Here is a 21,852-nt window from a genome sequence, read left to right as displayed (position 1 = left end):
AGAGTCTGAGGGCTAAGAGATGTGCCATCAGAGCCTTTCCCTGGCTTCCCTTTTCATAATTTTCTAAGAAAATGTTAACTCAGAAAATTTAGAGGAAAAAAGCTGTCATTAACAGCAGGGTCTGAAGAATGACAATACTTTAAAATAAGACACGACAAATATATACAGACACACTCCTTCGGAAGACTAAAGCCTCAGAAAGACTACAAGGATGCTCTTAGCACTACAGAAGAAAGCCAAATTATGTTGCCCGTTAATTTAACGCCTGGCCTGAATGACCCCATTTACAGCAGCTTTCCATTATAATGTTTAATTTCTGCAATTTTACAGCAACAACACAGCTGCTGCCATCACGTGAGGGTGTCTTGACAATAAACAGTTTCTTTTCCTACCAAGACAAAAGTTTTGCTGACAGAGGTTCCAAGACTAATTTAATCTCCATTTTCTTTTAAGAAGGGCATAAAAAGATCCATTGCTTTGATTACACTTTTGTGAATAAGATCAGAAGTTACACCTCACAACATCTTAATTGAGATCTAATGAGATGGTATCCTACCTTGCAGCTAAACTAGAGCTTGCGTCACAGGACAAAAGCCATGGAGTTTTGCCTTACTGGTGCTGGGACTTGTTCTCAAGGGGTCTTATGTTTACATACAGCAATTATTCCCCAATCTAATCTTTCCTAAACCCTTAGCACTCCCCACCACAGGGGCACTGAATTGACACTTCCTAAGTCACGCTTTGTGTATACTTGAAAGGGTTACAGTACTAATAAAGTCAATGAGGAAAAAACCAATTGTTTCCCCATTGCTTCACTCTTGGACCAGCCCCGCCTGATCACAAAGCACCACCTTTTACTTTTGGACAACGTAAACTAGAATTAAATGTGCAATTCAAGAGGTATAAGCGGAACCCTATCTTTTGCCTGAAAAAACCCAGTATGCAGTTTTATGCTGTTTGAGATTTTAAGCAGAGAGAACTGCCAACCCAAGGTGCTCCCTGCAAGCATAGGGGAGCTTGTATTCCAGAAGTCTGCAAATCCTGCAAATGTCACAGTCTTGCTATCTGTTCTTTTTCTGTTCCCCAAATTCCTGGGCTTCAAGGGAGGCCAGAGACTACCAGACACGAGTGGGACGAGGCAAAACTGTCAGGTTCAATCACACCTTCATTTCAAAAGAGCAGCACCAGCATGGAAGCTCCCAAGTGAATAAGACTACATGACACAGCAGTATTTTTAAGACGTAGTTACTTGAGCCTGGAGCCTGGAGCCTGTCTGGTGTCCATCATTGCCTTGGGCAGACTTCTATTCTTACACAGCAATGCTATTGACTGATCAAAGCAGCCTGTATCACACCCACACTTTCGTAACTAGATATTTGTTTCAAAAATACCTATAACACAGGTTTTAGTGTTCACTTACACCTGCCAGCATGGTTAGATGCTTTGTTGCTCTTAAATGCTTTATTTACTTACCACTCATATTCCCTCTTCCCTCACCCATAAATTAATCTCTACTTCGCAGTTAAACCTATGAGCCTGCTATCTTGTCTGTCTTCCCTATTAACTACTATTCCTGAACCTCTACTGTCTGAACTCATTCCCTCCAGCTGCTTTCAGATGGAGGAGAGCTAGGGCATCTCAACACGTTAACCCTCCTGACTGTTGTGTGGGGTTGAGCTATCTCATGCCAGTCTGGGCACCTCTCCAGGATTGTCTTCTGCAGAATGTACCCAAACACAGTAAGAGTTTCCCCCAAATCATCTCAGGCATGAGGGGACTCACCCATGTAACACATGCCACTGACAGTAGCAATTGGGTGTATTCCTACTAGTTGATATGGCCTTGCTATGTCTATCCTTTACCCTACCTCCCATATGCCCCCTTCACATAATTAAAAACTACATAAGGATTTGTCCTTACACTTCTGATAACTATAGTTCCACAGAGCAGCTATATTCCTAGTAGGGGTCTTTATAGTATCAGAAGAATCTTAGCTGACCTTTTGGAGAAGGAAAGATCACAGGTATGACCTAAAAACAGTACAATATTGTTCATCAAGTCACAGGCAAATTAAAGCACTCCTTACATTTTCACGTGTCAGTCAGGATTCATAAATGGTTTGTAAAAAGAGCACAAAAGTCAGCAATCCATGAAAAAAAATCAGATCAAGTACACCTAAGAAACAAAGTGATGCTCACTACAACTGTTAGGAATAGTTACATATAGCCGAACTGTGTTTGCAAATATCAGGGCAAACTATGTAAACTTTGTGACACCAGGACTTTGTTGATATGAAAATAAACATTTTTCAAATTGAACATATATTGTGTATTTGGTACTACTACCAATTCTATTTAAAATAACTGCTAAAATAAAAAAAGAAAAAAGTTGTCTCCAGTATCCAAATAAAGAACAGTTGCCATAGGGAGTATTTTCAAAGCCAAGGCTTAAGCTTACGATGGGATCATATCTTGTATCTAAGCAAGTTAAAATAAACATTAGTTGCAAGCACTCTTTAACTTTTTGCAAGGAATGTTTCTTTTCCTTTTTTAAACATACAACGATAACTGAACTGAGTAATTTAACATTGAATCACAGAAAAGAGAAAGTGCTTTGAAATACATTAACCAAGGCAGTGGATTAAGTTTCATTCCAATGAAGTGTTCAAAAGTACATTATTTGTCAATGTATTTTAAAAGTCAGAGGAACTTCATCTCTTCCGATTTGAATGGTTTCTGTGAAACAAAATCTTCTGACAGGCAGGTGTGTCGAGTTCCTTATACTGCAGAAAGTTTTCTGAACTTCAAAAGGTTTTCTTGTTCAGTGCTAATCTTGTCCAGGACCTGAAAAATTCAAACTTCCTGTGAAAATTATACTGTGTCACATTAATGGGGATTTTTCAAGAGGAAAAAAATTAAAGAGAGAAATCTAAAATATAAACTTTTTCCCTATTCCCTTAAAAACTATTTTGAATAAGAAGCACTGAACAGAAATAGCGTGAGAGAGATGTGCTAATAAGCCACAGTTTGGAAAGTGAGCCTTAAAGAACAACTGTTGTCTTTGACAACCCCAATATGGTCTTACCAGACATGAAAACTTCTCAGGCATATGTAAGAGATATCAAAACTCCAGAACTGTACAGTGGCTACTGTCCCACAACCACACAAACCTTCCTACAAAGCTTCCTCAGATCTGACCCAAAGGACACTCATGCTACTTGGTCTGCATGATTAACAGGTCTAAAAAGTTCAAAAGCCACAGTAAGTTGTGACAAACCAGTCCCCCAGTCCACAAACTGCAGATCAGCTACCTAGGAGGAAAAAGGCATCTTGAATAACCAGAGATGTTAACTACAATTTCAATTGTTTGGAAAACTGCAGCCAAACCAATATTTCCCCAGGGTTTCACGTGAGTCAGCATTGCTGCAACGTTCCCTCTGTGGATGGAGCATACATATCAGATCATCATGTTACCTTAGAAGCCCTATTATCCTGCTTCATCTCTTTTACACAAAAAGGACTGACTTTGCAACAGCAGTTAGACTGCTCTATTATTGCAAATAGTCAACCAAAAGAGTGTGGAGTAATGTCTCCCTTACTGTCCACAGCCATGCTTGGTACAACATATGTGGAAATATCCTTCACAAATACAACGACATTCTGTATCTTTTGGTTCTGTTGGGTAGCTATTGGATTTACTGGGTAGCTGTTAGCAAACTGAAAGGATTTGACAAAGGAATTAAAGTAGTGCGAAAGGCCTAAATACTAAGAGATAGTGTTAAGCTATTCTTACTCCCAGACATGAGTCTATTCAGGTAAAGGAATTGGTTATTCTTTCAGACACTAAAAGCCAAAGGGAGAGGCTGAAAACATTTCAGGATCCCCAGTCAAAATGACAGACTTAGGCAGGCTTAAAAGCAGAAGAGAGAGAGCAGAATGAAGAGATTTATCTAGGCAGCACCCAGGAGACATACTGGCAACATCCTTCAAGCAGAGATGACTGCAAGAGGGTAAGATGAAGTGTGATAATGCTTGAGAGGACACCCTGCTAAGCATGCTGCAGGCCAGAGGCCTCCTCCTCAGCACATGCTGTCCTTGACCTATCACGCCCTGAAGGAGCAATCACCTCAACCTTCCTTTTGCTAGGCCTAAAGCCTTAAGTCGTAAATCTTCTTTCAGAAGATATGTCCCATCATTCCAGTAAACATCTTTTATATGCCACACCTGTCTGAACAACCCTTTTTTGGACATGTGATCAGAATGTGGAGTGCTTTATCTCATGAGCTTGCTTTCATACCTTACACAGTTGAATTATTTCACCCCTGGACTGAAGAAAATACCTTTTCCACTGTAAAGTCCCCTGCTGTCCTCTTCATAGCAGATTCGAGTGCTCTCTATACTGGATAAATTAACAACAGTGCTCAAGTCAAGGATGTAGATGTTGTCTGTTTCTACACAGTCTGGTCACTCAGAGGCAAAATACCTCCAGTATCTCCACAGCCATGCTCCAGTGTTATGTGGCACATGGCACTGCTTATGGGAGAAAACACATAGAATTTAGAAAATTTAGAAAATTTCCTAAAAAAACACACCTCAGAATAATGCTATGACCAAGTATCACTTCTACTGTGCAAATAGAAAGCACAGTAAATGCAAACATCAACTATCATTGAGACTCCGAAACTATCAAAATGGGCAGAAAATGAGCTACAGTTACCCTAATCACAAAGGGGCACAGAGCTTAACAGCTGCTATAACAGATGTTAAGGATAGCCATAATATATGCATTTCATGTTTGTATAATTCCATATACTTAGTACACAGCCTGTACTTAAGGCTGAGAAGTGAAAGAAGTAAAGCATCTGACTCTGAAGTATGGCATTTCTTAGGTATTTTGTATGACAGATACACAGCTAGGAGATGTATTTATACCAAATAGGGAGAGCTGCAAAGTATTAATGAAGGAGCAGAGATGTGAAACCCTGCATGAGGGAAAGCGTCAGTCTGTTAATATGAATAGGTATGAACCAGGCTGAGATTTAACTACCTCAGGTTGTTCAAGGAGCAGCCTAATTCTCTTCTCGTGAGATCACAGTCAAACACGGCATAATGGAGGCAAAGTTATACAGCTGCATATTAATTGAATATCATATGCATGCGGATAGGCACACATGCATATACACCATGTGTTTCTCTATGCATTTCTAGGATGAAACAGGTCTGCAGGCACAGGTGGAATCTTGGTGTCAGCTAGCACCAAAAGAGGAACCAACCCAATTGTTAGACTTTTAAAATTGTGAATCTTATTTTATATATCAAGGTAATTAATTTCAGAAATATTTACGGTGTTCTATTTCACAGGTATCTCTTGGAACACAATTACTCATGTGTGAGTAGTTTCATATGTCCATGTTGCTATATATTTATTAAAAGGATGAATGAAATTTTTGAGTTAATACTGAACAGAAACCCCTCCAACACTGTTAAGGATAGAGGAAGTCAGGTTTTTTCCTCAACTGAATAGACATTTCACTTAATAACCAGATCAAGTTTCACACTACCTTACCACTTGGACATCAGCAAGATCACTGTGACACCACAGACGTCATTAGCAAGTATGTAAATTCTCTGCTCTAAATACCATCTATTATTAACTGGCTGTATTCCCTGTCTAATCAAAACCAGACTGCTATCAAGTTCCATAGAAAAAAAAAAAACACCACAGAATTATTCCCTGTGCTCTGAAACATGAGACATTATAACAAGATATTTTATTAAGTTAACACTAGAACTGGAACACATGCCATTTAGCAATCTTGTCTTTTCAAGAGTTTCCATTTCAGATATCCACTCCAAAAAGCAAAAGCCCTCTCGTATGTATCTTCACTCAACCCCACAAGATTCCCATGATGCAGTTTTCATGGGAGTCTCAGCAGGGTGACCAACAACCATTTATCTGAACATAGGCATGGCCAAATCCAGCACAGGACACGAATCTTCTCGACAGACACATTTCTGAAAAAAATGTGAAGCAGAAGACCTTAGTGGAGACACTCATTTACATCTACATTGGACTGGAGCATGTGTTCTTTTCATTCTCCAGCTCGCTGGCAGCCTTTAGGGGGAAAGGTTTTCCTATCTCCTAGTTCTAGCCTACCTTATGTTCTAACCCAGAAGAAGACAAAAAACAGGATCACAATTCCTACTGAAAAGGAACTGTGCAGCCTTATATCAGATCACATTTTTATCTTTAGCTTCCAGAGGTAACAGGAAAAAGGGAAAAGAAAGAAGAATTCCTGATCTATGACTTATTCAGGGTGCAGAAAAGAGGGCAAAGGCACTTAAGTGTCAGGTCTACCAATTGTTCTATACTGAGTTCAATAAAAAAGATAAATACTGCCACAATCCATGTGTTCAGTATGACCTCACAGGCATCTATCAATTAGATCTGCTCTGTAACTCAGGCAGAAACAACACAAATCTCTCTCTGGAACAACACAGGCATCTTTACAAATGAGGCCTGATCACCAGAGCATTAGCATAAAGGTTTGGCTTCATTACCTGAAGCTACATCTCCATTTTTTGGATGAAGAACTCCAGAGCAACACACCTCCACATGATACAAGACTTGGCTGCCAGTTTTCCAGCATTAATTGTGTTTTTTTTTTAAAAAAAAAGAGTAGTTACGTCAGACTGAATTAGGATTTAAAAAAAAAAGCAGACAGCAGCAATTGTATTAACAACTGCTATCAAGACTGCAGAACACTTAGAGATGATAGCAGAGGTTTGACAGCAGTCCTGTCAACATCTTTATTCCTTTCTCTGCTGCTTAAGAAAAACAAAGTTAAAAAATTAAGCTGCCACAAACCACTTCACCAGAAGCTTCTGTTTTATGGCACTTTTAGAAATAATAACTCTATACGCTGCACAGCAATAGTGACTCAATATGCTGCATACAAAGTGTTTTAATCAATATACGGGGGAAAAATAATTTTGGTTCTTCAGACAGGATATACACAAAGAGAAAGATGTGTTGAGTTTGATCATGCAGCACTTTATTTGAGAAATGGCATTGTCAAGAGATAATCCACAGTCATTAATTAGATTTCTCTGTTTAAAAAGCAACACTAATTGTGCAGAGAAAATTTAAACTAGATATTTCAAGGGATGCCTGAGTACTACATTTTTTGTAGGCTCCCCAGCAAGAACAGTGCACAACAAGACCTAATTCAAAAGACTAACTGAAATGAAAATGAGCGTCTAATTGTGTCCATCTACCCTGTTTCATCACACCTTCCACCAAGGACAGAAGCTGATCAAAGTGAAATCATTGTTGGAGGTTCACTGTTCACCAAGGGTCTGGCAATGCTGAATTTCCCATAATTATCTTTGCAACCTACGATTTTTCTTACAAACCCATCTATGTGTTCACAGAAAAGACCAGAACAATGTAGATACTCTAATACAAAAGCTGTTATTTCACAGCAGGAAATATGAGCTTCCAACAATGGGTCTAACTGACACTAATCACAACAGTGCCTTTGACTGTGATACTGCATAGACGGAACCGTTTTCCTTCCAAAGTCTTGGATAAAGATATTTTATTAGAATCAGATGTGACACGTGGTGGCCAGAACCCTGCTAGAGTCAGCTTGGCTCTTTTTTTTTTTTTCTGTGTCACCAGGACACTTGGTCTGAATGCTCTGTAAGCCTCCTTCTTCAGTATGAGCCTTTGTACTGTCCACATGCTGTCCTCCAGGGCAACACTCACTCTGTCCTATACTGGCCATAGCATATTTACATGTATTGTAAAATTTCACAAAACCAAATGGGCATATATATAATTTTGTTATTTACTGGGCTTCTGTACTACAACATTCCTTCTTGTCCAGAAAAAGGCCGAACAAACCTAAATGGCTTTTCTTGAACTCCCGTAGTATAAACGGCAGCTACAAAATTACCAAGAGTCTTTGGCCTAGGTGGTCCATCTTTCATAAACACCCTAAACTAAGATTCCCAGAGGGCTAAACCACTGAAGCGCCTACAGGATGTCTGCAGAGGACATGCCTAGGTGTGGTTGTTTTTTGGGGGGATGTCAGGAACTGTTGTTTCATAATAAGGCAACGAGAAGGCTTCCTCCATCTATCCACAGAGGAAAGCTTCAGTCTGCCTTACATCCTCTACGCTGTTGAGTTTCTCTGCCGCCTATCTGCAACCTGCACATTATTTCCTGCCACTATTTCTGGAAGCTTATTAACCTCCCTCACCTTAATGTGCTATTTTTCAAGGATGAAGGCAGAAGCCAGTCAGTGCCAACCAGAAGTTTAGTTAAGGAAAGTAAATACTTCAGTACAGCACTGATGCTCACTTACCAGGGAACTGAGAAGAGGCAACTGTGTTCTCGTTGTACATCCCCTACAACCCCTGGTTCTCCCTTTTATTCAGGTGTCCCATCTCCCAGTACTTAATTCCATTATTGTAACAATCTCAATGCTGATTGTAACAATCAGCATGGGACAGCACACTATGCCATTTTACAAAGAGGAGATGAGGACCTTATACAGTGGTCTGACAGGGAGCACTTGCCCATGTCCTCCTGGAATCTCCCACTGACCCTTGCATTATGGAAAAATTGATGCTTTAAATATTTGTTTACAGCTTGCTGGCAGGACAACATAATTTCTCTGTAATTCCGGGTAGCTCAGAGATCTTCTAGATAAAGCAAGAAGGTTCTTTTCAAGGAAAAGTGAAGAAATAAGGAAAGACAACTTGTCCTGATGTATTCCTATTATCTGCAGATAAATGATTTGCTCCGTGATGACAATATTTGAAGACAGTTTTGCTGATCAGCCTAGCTGGATCCAGACAGCTACCCATGAATTTTGGTTAAAATAAGTACTACAAAAGAGGTCTGTACAGATTGCTAGACCAAACACAAGATCTCTCTGGCATAACAGTTAACACAAGTCTAAAAAAGGTCAACTGGAAAGGATATATATGGACTTGGCAACAGCTATGTACAGAGCATGAAGACCATTAGTCCCAGCATTGGTAGCATTAGATAAGAACATAATTTCTAACCACATGACTGCAACATTTATGGAGATGGTGGTAAGAAGACAATACTCTGATACTATGTTTATGCATCACCTGCCAAATACCAGCAACAAATCCTGCTGTCCAAAGGTTATCTGTACTGTTACATTGCCTAAAAAGCATTTCTCACAGACATATAACCAGTAAAGGCAGCACATTTGTGAGTATTTCAGGTTAGCCAATGAGGCACTGTGGTACAAAGAAAAGGCTGTTCAGATTCATGGCATGCATTTACACACAGCACAATTATTTTTAAAAAGCTGCTTTTGTAACTTAAGCATGTATATACACTGAACAAAGTAAAAATGAAAGGAAAAAAAGAAAAAAAATAGCAGCAACTGAAAATCATCATGAACAAATGGAGGTCATTAGGACTGGAAACCTCTTTTCTGTCACACCTCAAATTTAAATGTTTCACTTTGCAAGCCTATCCTTCTTTTCAGATCACGTATTACACCTTTCACTACAAAAATAGGGAAGAACTACCAGGAAAGAATTAAAAAAATATGATATTTAATATGTGTTAGTATCTTCATCCACTGAACGTACAGAACATGAATAATGTAGGCACGTACCTATGTCTTTTTCCCCTCCACAAAAAAACAGTAGAAGTTTGGCTGCTGGAAAGGAGTTAACCTGGATCAAAGCTGAAATAAAACTTTGAATCAATAATAAATAACCTGCCCTTTCTCCTCTGCACTTTGTATTTCTCTTAAGTAAGAGAGTTTAGGAAAAAAAAGTTAGTGAGTTGTGATTATGCACAGGTCAGTCAATTCATTGTCTTTTAACTTATCAACTGATAAAGAGTTATTGGGAAACATCTGTTATGTCAGCATAAAACGTCAGAAAGCAAACCATAAAAATCACATTCTCTCTTTTCCCAGAAGTACATAATTTGTCTGTAAGCATTTTCCGCTGCTTTCAGTAGCGTATTTTCCCCAGTATCTGCAATGTATTTTTGCTCAAAAAAAAAGAATTCTAAAACTTTCCATATCTTTCAGAGTCTTAAGTCCCAGCCTCCTCATTTCTTTAAGTTACACCCAGTAACTGGGCATTACCTTATGCTGTAACTGTAAGGGGACAAAATGTGCCACTTAATGTTAGTGGTATCTTACCATACAGTAACTCAGCATACTGCCCTAACACAGACAAATTTAACCGTACTAAGCCAAATACTATCTGTGGAAACCAGAAAATGCTATATTGACTTCAACAGAAGCAACTGTGTGTGAAAGCAGAAGGATGCTGACATGGAATATGAACTGCTCGTTATTACACCTCTGCCATTTCTCCTTAATGTACCACACTTTTCAACAATACAACTGTTCCACCAGCTGTCCCTGTCGTGGGGCTAACAGCTTGTGAGGCAGGTCCAGCGCCACCACAAACATAACACACCCACTTTCAAGTAACAAAAATAAATATCCTCTAAATATAATGCAAGGGTTAATTCCTTTTTGGTCCGAGACCACATCAGGATGTAATGGTCAGGGAACACCACTCAGAAGGTGTCTTCTGTCCAGGAACTTTTGATTTGCTTGGGAGGAACTCCACATAATGACAAACTTTTGGCACATCACTATTTTGGGTCTGCATAATAACAGTGCCCATCTTCCACAGAGTGTACAACCCAGAGAGATGTACTGTAAACTCTGCAAAGACATAACTATTGTTAAATGTGCCAGAGAAGCCCATTTTCTCAATCAGGATGAACGTACTTTACTCTTTCTGTATAAAGTTGCCTGAATCACTGGTGGATAAATATAATCTTCTCAGATCTAATCTTTAAATAATTAAAAAAAAATCAAAAAAAAAACCCAACAAAAAACCAAAAACTTCTAGGGCTTCCTTCAATCCATCAGAAGTACCTGTCCCGCAGGGACACCTTTATGGATTGAGCTATAAAGTCCATCTCTAAACTGAACAACATTTTAAGCTCACCTCCAGGAAGTACAGATTACAGTAGAAACATAATTCTCTCTCCCCTGAGCTTTGGAAAACACTAAAAGACTCCCTGAGCCTCTATAACTCTGTTAGGATTTTTTTCAAATAGAGGTCAGCATGAGCTCTGTGGTTGTATATTGCTCCCTGAAAGTACATGAAGGGAATGAAACCGTACCACAACCACACACACTTATGAAATTTTCTAAAAACAAGTCTTCAGCAATCCAACTTTTACCGAGTTCATTTCTAACTGAATCAAAACCAAGATTCTGTTCTTGTTCTTCAGCTGAGCAATCCCCCTGTAGCTTCACATTAGTCAAACCAAAGTTACTTCGTTTCTGAGGTTAACTCGCAGTCAAAAGAACACAATGGTTTCTCAGAAGGATCCAGCTACCAGTTAAACAGGATTGGCAAATAAATTCCCACTTTGTTTCCAGTCAGCAAATGCTTAAACACTTTTCTAGTTTAAGACAAACCATTTCAACTTTTTTGCCTACCCCAGTCTTTTCACCCTCCTGCTGCCCAGGCTAGTATTTTTAAACACTGTAGCTTGCAGCATAACAGACCGCTGAGCTTTCACCTGCATGACACCTACCTTCTACTGAACAGCAAAAACTGACAGCTAAAAAAAGGAGAGTCATAGCGAGTGAGACATCTCCATTTATCACACTGGTTAAGACTGACCTCACTTCTACAACTGTAGCTGATTCAGCAATGAAAAGGTTAAACACCTGGGCACAAAACAGAGGGTTAGTTAGTTGGTGCATGTGCAATGTCTCTGACATCAAGCTTTCTATACGCTGCCTTGGACTCCTAGTCCCATTCTCAAGAGAAAAATCACATACGGATCTTGCATACCTGAAGAACTTATTTAACTTCATTGGCATAATTCTGCGTGGGGGATCAGGACCCAAGGCTTGAAGTCAGAAGGCTCTATAGAAGGTCAGGGAATTACATCTCATTTGTAATGTGAAGTCACTGATGTGACTACACCATACAGGATAAAGGACACTTAGAAGACACTTTGATTCCCAGTGCTCTCTAACAAGAAAGTTATTTCTAGCAACCGATTTCACTGCAATATGTACTTTGGGAATACATCTCCTTAGAGACCAGGGATACAACAGTTGGGAAAAAAAAACCAAAACCTACAGACCTTCTCAGAGTTTCTCTCCAGAGAAAGAGCTACTTGCTGGTAACTTGTTCTCCTTTCTCCTGAAGGCTGTTTAAGATTAAATCTTTGTGAAGAAAAGTTCTTTGGAGAGGGGAATCATCCCAGATTAGAAGAAAGTAATTTTTTTTTTCTTTTGAGGAGAAAGCCCCAGGTTTTTTAGTTTCTTCTTTCACAGATGCTTAACTTCTCAAACAGCATCCTTGGGACTGCCAAGTCCCACATAAATTGGGAGCCCGGTATGGAACCAGACAGCTGCTTGATTCCAGCAAGATTTTCACCTGATGGTCATTACCATGGCATACAAGCACCTGAACAACTTGAGACTCCACAGGAAGCCAAAGACCAATGCAGGAGATGCAGCCTCTAACCCCTGATGTCCCCAGCCACCATCAGAGGCTGGAAAGGTCAGTGGCCTTGGGGGAGTGCAGGGAGTCCTCCTGCCCATGGGAGGGGAAGACCTCTGACTTCCCTGCCTTCCATCAGTTAGCCTAAGCAGCCTTTACCAGCCAGCAAGGCCTCCTCTTCCTCTCAAAGAATATTTAAGTATTGTTGATCTCTTCGTCTGCTCATTTTTTACAGAAGCTCTCAGGTTAAAAAGCAGAAGGAGGCTGGGTATGTGTATGGCCACGCTGGGCAAGAAGCACAGTGGGGAACCATGCCAAGGCAGGTGAGTGCCCACTGCCTTGCTGTAGTGGCCTGTCCCATCTCTGTCTCAGACAGAAGTCAGACTGCACTCCCATTTTACTGCATCTTGCCTGTATCAAGGTTTGTGAACTTCTGGTGAAGTTCTGGGTTTTCTTGGCACCCAGAGGAGAGAATCACAGGTTCCCACTAGAGCCTATGCACATTACTGTAAGTGATAAAGCACAGCTGCTGGATTTCTGCACCACGGCAGAGAATGATTTCCATGCTGTTGCATGAAATTACTAGAAGGAGCATTTATATGCCTTGCTCCTAAAAGTCCGACATCGGAGTTTAACGCTGTGCTCGGGGCCGCCTCCGGAAGAGCGCAGACGTTCGCGCTTCATTTAAGCCCGGACACGGAGACCCCTTGGCAACTCTTCCCTACGAACTTCAAACCAAAGCCGCCGCCCAGAACAGCGAAGACCCCACCGCGACCCCCAGGCCAACGCCCGCCGCCCCGGGGGGCTCCCCCGCCGTCGCCTCACAGGGCACGGCCGCCAACTCCGCCGAGTAACTGTCCGCGGCGCACCCCTGCAGGGCTGCGCGGGGCCCCGCGGGCGGGCGGCCGCCCCTCCCGGTCCAGGCAGTACTTACAGCCGCAAGCCGCCCCTGTTTTCCCGCCTGCCGGCGGCCCGCGCAGCCTTGGGCTCCTCCGCATCGCACCGCTGCTCGGTCATGAGCACCATCGGCCCCGCACAACACCACACAGCCCGCCGCCGGCGCACGGCACACAACCGGCGGGCCAGGTCGCGGCGGGCCAGGCCGCCCCGCCCCGGGGCGGGCGCCGCCGCCGCCGCCTTGGGCCGGCTGGAGCCGGAGCGCCGGCTCACGGCGGGAAGCCGCTGAAAACCGGTTCCGCCGGTCCGCCCCGGGGCTGGCTGCTGCCGCGGGCCGCGGCGGGGAGGTCGGCCCCGGTTGCGGCCGTGAAGTGACTGACGCGGCCCCGGTGGCGGCGGGAGCCCGCGCTCCCCGCGCAGCCGATCTGTTACGTGCCTTAAATTATTCAGTCAGGACGTTGTCGCGTGAGACGGTGGCTCCCGCTGGCCCGAACTAAAGGTGTCCTTAATGTTTTATATGGGCGGCCAGGAGATGCGGTTTCACACACACACGCACGGTCTGAGGAGCGAAGGTGGGGGTGACCGGGGGCCGGGGCCCTGAGGTGAAGGCAGCCGGGCCAGACGGCTGCCCGGCCCGGCCTGGGAGAGAGTTTGCGTGCCGGCAGGAACTCGCGGAACGCCGCCTTCCGCAGGTTCCTGTCAGAGCGTTTCCCGGGTGCCTCGTTGAAGCAGGTGGCTGTCCAAATACGGGTGCTGGCCTCCAGACAGCTGTACTGACATGAACTTCTGTGGTGATGAGCTGATAGTTCCATCTGTGGCTGCCTCAGGTGTTTTTTTTTGTTTCCTTTCTCTTCAGCAGCACCCTAGGCTGGTTTGTCTGCCCAGAAAATTACCTACTGTTGCGCAAAAAGCAGAGTGAGCATAGCCTTCCCCTGACTTGTGCTGGTGGGGCTGTCGGGGCAGTTATGTGCCCTCAGAAATGCTGAATGGCAGCGTCTGGCACAAGTCATCTCGTGTGGCAGACACAAGCTGCCAACGTGCATGTGAAAAATGTTTTTGTTACCTGGTTAATACCCGAGTCAGGGTTCAGTTTGGTGAACTAATATCTGCACAAAGCAAAGATGGAGTCTGTGGCTGTAACGATGCGATCTAAGGAAGGCCAAACTTGGGATGAGAGTTCAAAGTAACATCTCTGAAAAAAGATCTATTTTCACGGTTTAATGTGCTAGAAAATATTAATAGAATTAATAATAGAATATATTTTCTTCTTAACTGCCAGATTGTTCATAGGAGGTGAGGGGAGAATATGTACAGGAGAGTGGTCTCTTAGTGGACATCAGGGTAGGAGAGAGATACTAATGTACATTTCAGATTAAAATATGTACGAAGCAAATCAATCAACCTTCCAGTGGCATTGTTAGGATTGTTTGATACACAGTATTTTGAAGGTGCAAGAACTAAGTATTAGGTATTGTTGCAATATATTTAGGAACTCAGTAAAAAGAGGTGTTAATGGTGAAAAGGCACAGGACTACCATAGCTGCTTGGGCACAGGGATCCTGCAGAAAATGTGAGATTGCTATATGGTCTTAGCTAGACCAGGCGGATTTAATTGGCTTCAGTTCAAGAAAATTTAAAGACTGCATGCCAACTACATAGAAAGCAAGACATTCAAAAGGGCTGTATTTCTGGGAGACACCATTAATGAATGTTTATGTATAATTTAACATGAAAACCAAGGCACATGTGGAATGAGATGTAATCTCATTCATCTCATCACAGATTGGATATAGTTTACAAGAAAGATTCTTCAGACCTGTTAGGTCCTGCATCTGAGAAACTTTGATTGCTGCCTTATCCTCCCCTGTGGAGCGCCTGAGCAGGTTTGGTACTGCATTGCGGAGCCTCTCCCACCCCCTTATGCAACCTGTGACGATATAGCAGCATCCCATTTATCCAAGGGATAACAGAATAAGTCCCATTTCACCTGTCTGGTCTGTGAGTAGACCTGGAACTGAAAGAGCTGGGGAAGGCAGGGTTGGCATCCTGTGTGTGTTTGGACCTAGGACCCTTTGCTGGGGTGCAGCAACCTGTGTGAGGTTTTAGATTCCCTGGGGATTGTTCTCCTATCAGTGTGTGCTACCAAGGCATGCACAGTGTGTCTAGAATCAGTAGGAAAAGTGACTGTCTACCCTTCATCTTGTTTTTGGAGGCCCTTCATTACACTAGAAAGGTATTGGTTGCTATTTTAGTCCTGATTTTGAGGCTAAGAGCAGACTTGTAGTCGAATAACTTTTGTGAGCTCTACCCACTCCAGCAGAGCAATGCTGATTTACAGCAGGTGAGAATCTGACTTTTAGATATTTGAACAAATAAAATCAGCTGCCTTTTGAGTGCTTAGATTTTCAGTCTCTAGCAGATTTAGCTACAGGACATAAATGCTACCGCTGACTGTTTTGTTCACTCATCTCCAGAGGTTCCTGACTCTACCTCTACCACAGTGGTGCAAGAACTGGAAAGGAGCTGCTTGGTCCCTGGAGCTGTCTCTGATTTCGTTTTGTCTGGCTCCATTCTCAAGGTATGCAATGCTCTCTGTTTAATTAATCAAAGTATTTGCTGTAGAAGAAACTTATATTCAAATAAATTGATGCCTGCGGCCTAGACACTAAAAATGAATCCTTACTAAATATTAGATATTAGTGTACTATAAAATTACTGATTACTGTTTAATGCCTGCAGTACCAGTGATGCCATGTAGGCAAAAATTGACATGTTCCTGCTCTGAAGAGGGTTGAGGGTTTTTGATAATCAGGACCTTCAACATGATGTATAACACAGCAAAGGATGAAAAACTAGAGATAAAATAATAGTAAAAACTTTAATTGTAAAAAAGATTTAAGATACATATCAAATTACAGAAAAGCAGAATGGGAAGAGACCCACTGAGTCATCATGTTCATTCCCTATCCCAAGGCAAGGTCTACTGTTCCTGTGTCATTCCTGACAAGACACTTGTCGAAGTTGTTCTTAAAAGTCAGCAATGTATCCAGGCAATCAGTTCCAGTGTTTGCTGGAAGGGGAAGTCCTCCTTAATCTCTAACGTGATCCTGAATTCTTCTTGCTGAAATTTAAAGCTATTGCTTCTTCATTTATTCAATAAGAAGAACAGTGAAAAACTGTCTCCTGTTTTCCCCCATTTTCTTCTTGTCTTTAGCCTAAGATAAAAGATATAAATGATGTTTTCTGGACTTCTTTTTTTTTCCTATGAACTGTCTCTAATAGGTTCAGATCTTTTCGGAAGTGCAGTGCCCCAAGCTGGACACCAGAAGCCTTACGAAACCTGAATAGAGGCAAGATTAGAAGATTACTTTTATCTGTCCTATACATACTACCTCTTTGAACCAGATATGTGTGCATGCATGCAAACATTCATGGTATATCTAAATACGGTGATCATTTTGTTGAGAGAAACTTTTAGTCATCTAGAAGTCTCTGAAGAGCAGCAGTATAGTATGTTAACTATGTAAGAAAGTGAAAGCACAGCTTCTTTGAGGATAAATTGAGTCTTTCACAAGAAAAAATAGTGCCCAGACTTTCCAGGAGCTTAGTAAAAGATTGTTCTTACCCTGAGGAGAGGAAGGTTAAAGTGAGAGACACAGGATAATGTGAAAGAATGAATCATGCTATCAGTTCTCTCAGTCTTTACATCAGATGGGGTTGTGAATAATAAGCTATTCTGCTGAGCTGAATAGATTTACTGTTTTGTGTCATTTAGAACTAGGAGCTATATTACTCTGGGAAAAAAAACAACCTGTAGATATGTCTTGCAGAGCAAGGCCACAAAGGGGGAATGCTAAATCCCAGGTGCAAGTCTTTGAGAAGTTCGGTGCTCGTAATTGAGCTATAAAGACAATACACCTTTTAGAAGATGGTAGGTATGCGCTTATCTCTTTAACGTGACTGCTTGGGTTAGTCTGAACTAAGCCTCAGCCTTACAGCAGCACATTGGATGTTTGAGGGATATAACTTCAATGCAGAACTAAACTTCCTTAAAAAAAATTCACATTCCCATCCAAAAACCTTCAGAGAGAAAACCTGGATGTACAGATCCTTTCTTGTGTCCAAACAAAAACCCAACTGCAACAAAACAATCTTTACAGTTTATGTTACAAGTTGTTACACAGTTTTTCTGTTACTCTGCTGCACAAAAACCATAGGTAAATATTAATGCCAGATCACAGATGGAAAATACAAGTGTTGTATTGAATTGATTTACACATTGCAATGCATCAAATGAGCTGTCAAGCCAGGATTAGAGTTGAGGACCCTTTTGACTTTGTATTTAGAAAACATACCTCCCCATACTGTACTTTTTTCCTGTTGTTTTTTTTTTTTTTTTTAAATATTTTTTACCTAATATCAATGTTACTGGCAAATGCTGAATCTTCACTTTATTTTTTTTTTTTAAAAGCATTTGATATACAACCTGCATTTGGTTATTGCTAGGGTTGTTGTGGACATACATAGCAGTATGACATTCACAGAGCTGGTGGTCAGTAGTCCTGATCTAAATGGCTTAAAAATCTCATTCTTTTGTGTTCAATATATTTTTTTCAGGGTCATTCTGAAGATTGATCAAAACCACAAGGCTTGAGACTTTTCTAAAGTTTAGGAGATCTGAATGTAGGGTATTGACTCACATTATAGGGATGGGCTCCAAAGGGCAGGTTTAGATCCCTGTTGTTTTTGATCTCGACTACTGGAAAATGTTTTCGTTCTAATGTCAGAACAACTCTATACATTCGTGCTGATAAAATGCTGCATACACATGTGGCCAATATTTTTATCAATACAAATCCCCAATCTATTATGCATGGCTGACACCTCAGCTATAGCTCCAGAGTCTTAATTTTCTTCTGAAATCAGTTCCGCTCTGTGTCAGGAATAACATGCTGCCATGGTGATAAACTGTGAGCTCCCCTGTCTGAAATGTTAATAACCCCCTGCATTCTGGCAAATTTGTGCTCATCCACGTGGTGCCAATTACAGTGAGGTGAAAACAGAGGTATATAAAAACTTAGGCATATAGTCAGTTTTTGTCCTCTGGCATGAATAATTAAGATAAACAAAAGCAATCATTAATATAGTAAATTTTCACTGTGGATGCATCTTCATATACAGGAAATAAGCTCTAAGTAAGTAGGACAGTATTGAAAATAGTACCTAAAAATGCAGAGCCTGCATTTCTTTTTCCCAAAAGCATTTTCCATGATTTTTCATGTGGCTCATTTTGGATAAGAGCATCATGACTGTGACAAACACATGGAAAGCAAGTTGAGTGAGAGTTCAGTCAAACTACTAGTTCATTGTGTGCAATCATGCATTCTTCGTATTAGATTGTCTAGTATTTGCAGCCTGCTATTCCATCTTTGCTATTGATAGAGTTATAGTTTCACAGGGCTTTATAATCATATTATCCTTCTTACTGAAACAGCAACTGAGTGAACTGGGTTTCTAGAAGGCCTGCCCCTGCCACTCGCTACTTGGCAGGCAGGTTGGTTATTGAGAAATCTGAGGCAAAGGACTCTGTTCTTTATAAGGGCTGATCACATTGCTATCAGAGCATATATGGTAGCTTTTAGTGTGCTGGTTATCTAATGGTAAATAAAAAAAGTAGGTAAATCTGTCTGCCCAGTGTTCTGGGCTGGACAGAGAAAAGAGGGCAAACTTTCTATTGCCCAAATTAGAAGTGGTTAAACATAACCTACTTATGTTGAGCCCTGTTTATGCCACTGTATGTACTCATGTCCCATGCCTAACTGGTAAATGAGAGGCATACAAAAACACTTGTGGATGTTGTTTTAAAAAAAGGCTCTAAATGGTTAGTTCTAGGTAAGAGCCTTTGAGAGCTCTAATTACAACTTGAAAGTTCTGATTCCTTATTCTCTGTTCAAACTTGGACCTTATCTCTCTTACATTTGTGTTGGAAGAAAGGGCGTTATGCAGATATAATATTAAAAAGCCCTAATAACATTTCAAAAGAGGAAAGATGAGGCCAGCAGACTTATTTATACTTGTGACTCAATTAGTGATATGAGCCATCATCCCATATAAAGGATTTGTGCACAGGTACAAAGAAATACAATTCAGTAACACAAAGAATATGTAGAGGTGCTCCCTCTAAAATCACTCTTCAGGGTGTCTGGGCACTGAGCAGACATTAAGGACAGCACTTGGTAAAGAATTTTCAAGTTGGTTAAGAACGAATAAATGTCTAAAGCTACTTTGAATAGCTTTTTAAATCTATTTTATTCATAATGGGTTGACATGAGTACTGTGGATGTTTACTTGTCTCTCCCCTGCAGTAGATGGGGAAGGGTAAGTGCGAAGTGCCAGTAACCTTCTGACAGTGCCTTCCCTCACTTATCTATGCTGTCTAAAATGTGCATGGTTTGTCCAGAACTCATTACAATGAATTCCACCTCAATATGAGTCCGCAATCCACCCTTCCAAAGTGAGAAAACTGATTTCCCCTTAAAAATTGTTTGCAATTGTTCTATCAGCAAACCCTTTAGCAGTATTCATTCGTGCAAGCATTCAACTTCCTTGAATAGTCCTTGTGATTATGGTAGCATTTCTCTTGAAACATGATTTAATAAGCATTGTAAAGTTTCATATAGGCCAAAACACACATGAAAATATTTTGTTAAATTCCCTGTTCTCACAAAGCTTACATTTTTTTTGTACAGAGATCCACTCAAATATCATAGTGTTGGATGACCTTGCAGAGGTCATTTTAATACTGGAGTTTATTAGTGTACAGTGCTATACACATTCAAAGCCCTACTTAAGTGTAGTAGGTAAGGAAAGAGGGAAAAACACTCTCTTGTCCTCCCTTAAAAATTTCTCCTTTACAGTAGTGTTCCCCTTCCCAGTGCAATCAGTAACATGAGTGAAATTATCATCTCTGCATGCATTTTCTTCTCATATTAAGCTTCCTTTTCAGGGTATTTTGAATGGTGTATGTGTCCCACTGCCCTCCCGTGTTGCTGCCCTGTGCTCCCCGGCATCAAGTACATACAGAACACAAACACATCAGGACTTACCTTATAAATACTGATCCGAAACTCTCTGTAGGGCTGACTGGGGTGTCATTATTTGACTTTCGGAAGCTGTTGTGACTTTCAGAACAAAAACGAGAGTCCTCCAAGGAATTCCCTTTTCTCATCATTTTAATGAAGCTAAGTGCAGAGTTAGGTGAATTCAGTTCTAGAGCAATCCTTCAAACGCACAGCCTTTCACTGCTATAGGAAGTGCAGTTTTGATGTGACTCCAGCTCAGGCTAGTTTTTAAAATCAGTTAATGAGTAACATACTGATGTGACATCATAGGGTGGTTTTCTTTTTTATCTGCAGCACTTCATAGGTTTACTTGGAAACAAAAATAATCAAATCTAGGTGCACCGTGTCTTTGGAATGTCATTATTAATATCAATAACTTGTTTTGATGAATTAAAAAAAAGATGGCATGTAAAACAAGAACTCTAATTCAAATGATGTTTCATTGACAGGTTTGTACCAAAAACTGTAACGTGGTCTGTCATAAATCCTACTTTGCGAATTATCTACCTGTTTCTAATTACCCAAGTTTGATTAACATAATTTTATATCTTTCAGAAGTTTCTATATCCACCCGTCCTGACATGTCAAAATTATTATATTGCACTTCTCCAGTGACAAATTGGTGCATGTGCGTGCACGTAGCTGCTATAAAGTCATCATTGCACTTCAGTTTAAATACAGATCTTTTCATTCTCAATGCACCAAAACCCGACTAACAAAACCAGTTTGCCTAGCCATTTTTTCCATAGAAATTGGCAAACATGAACTACAAACTTACACAGTTTTCTGTTTGTTGAAGATGACTATAATGATTAGGTTAGTCAAGGAAATGATAAGCAATGTTTCTTTAGGTTGCAAGTCCTCTTATAATTACTGAATTAGCACCCCAAGGTCTCCAGAAATTCTGTTAAACTTCATTTAGGGCCTGCATGGTAATGAGGATTTGTCTATGAGACTGAATAAACATGTGGAATGTAGTGTTCTCTTTCTGTTTTCAGCATCTATAAATAGATTGTGAAACAATACAAATGCATTTTGACTGTTCCCAGGTTTTACTCGTAAGCTCAAAGACATCTAGTCAAACTATGATGTCTTTCTCCAAGGGTGGGGTTTTTTTTTGTCTCTGGTTTCTTTGCATGACTGAATACCTGGTCTTTGCTTTTTTAAATATAAAATGTATTTTGTGATCAGTATTAAACAACAGAAGAAACACTAACTATTAAAATACAGGATTAGCATAATAGCTAAGAAGCAAAGGTAGCGACAAACCAGCAGTT

General features: G+C 40.9%; 1 protein-coding gene across 1 annotated transcript in view; it reads right to left on the bottom strand.

Moving 5' to 3' along the window:
- Positions 1-20,685, bottom strand: part of GRAMD2B (GRAM domain containing 2B) — a 44,246-nt gene extending 23,561 nt beyond the window's left edge. Inside the window, exon 1 of the mRNA XM_068423360.1 lies at positions 20,561-20,685. Within this exon, the coding sequence (XP_068279461.1) occupies positions 20,561-20,685 (125 nt within the window). The remainder of the gene's footprint in view (positions 1-20,560) is intronic.
- Between the last annotated feature and the right edge of the window lie 1,167 nt (positions 20,686-21,852).

This window comes from Nyctibius grandis, chromosome Z, assembly GCF_013368605.1.
Source record: "Nyctibius grandis isolate bNycGra1 chromosome Z, bNycGra1.pri, whole genome shotgun sequence".
Taxonomy (NCBI): domain Eukaryota; kingdom Metazoa; phylum Chordata; class Aves; order Nyctibiiformes; family Nyctibiidae; genus Nyctibius; species Nyctibius grandis.
Note: the sequence above shows the minus strand (reverse complement) of the source record. Positions and strands in the feature narration are given on the sequence as shown.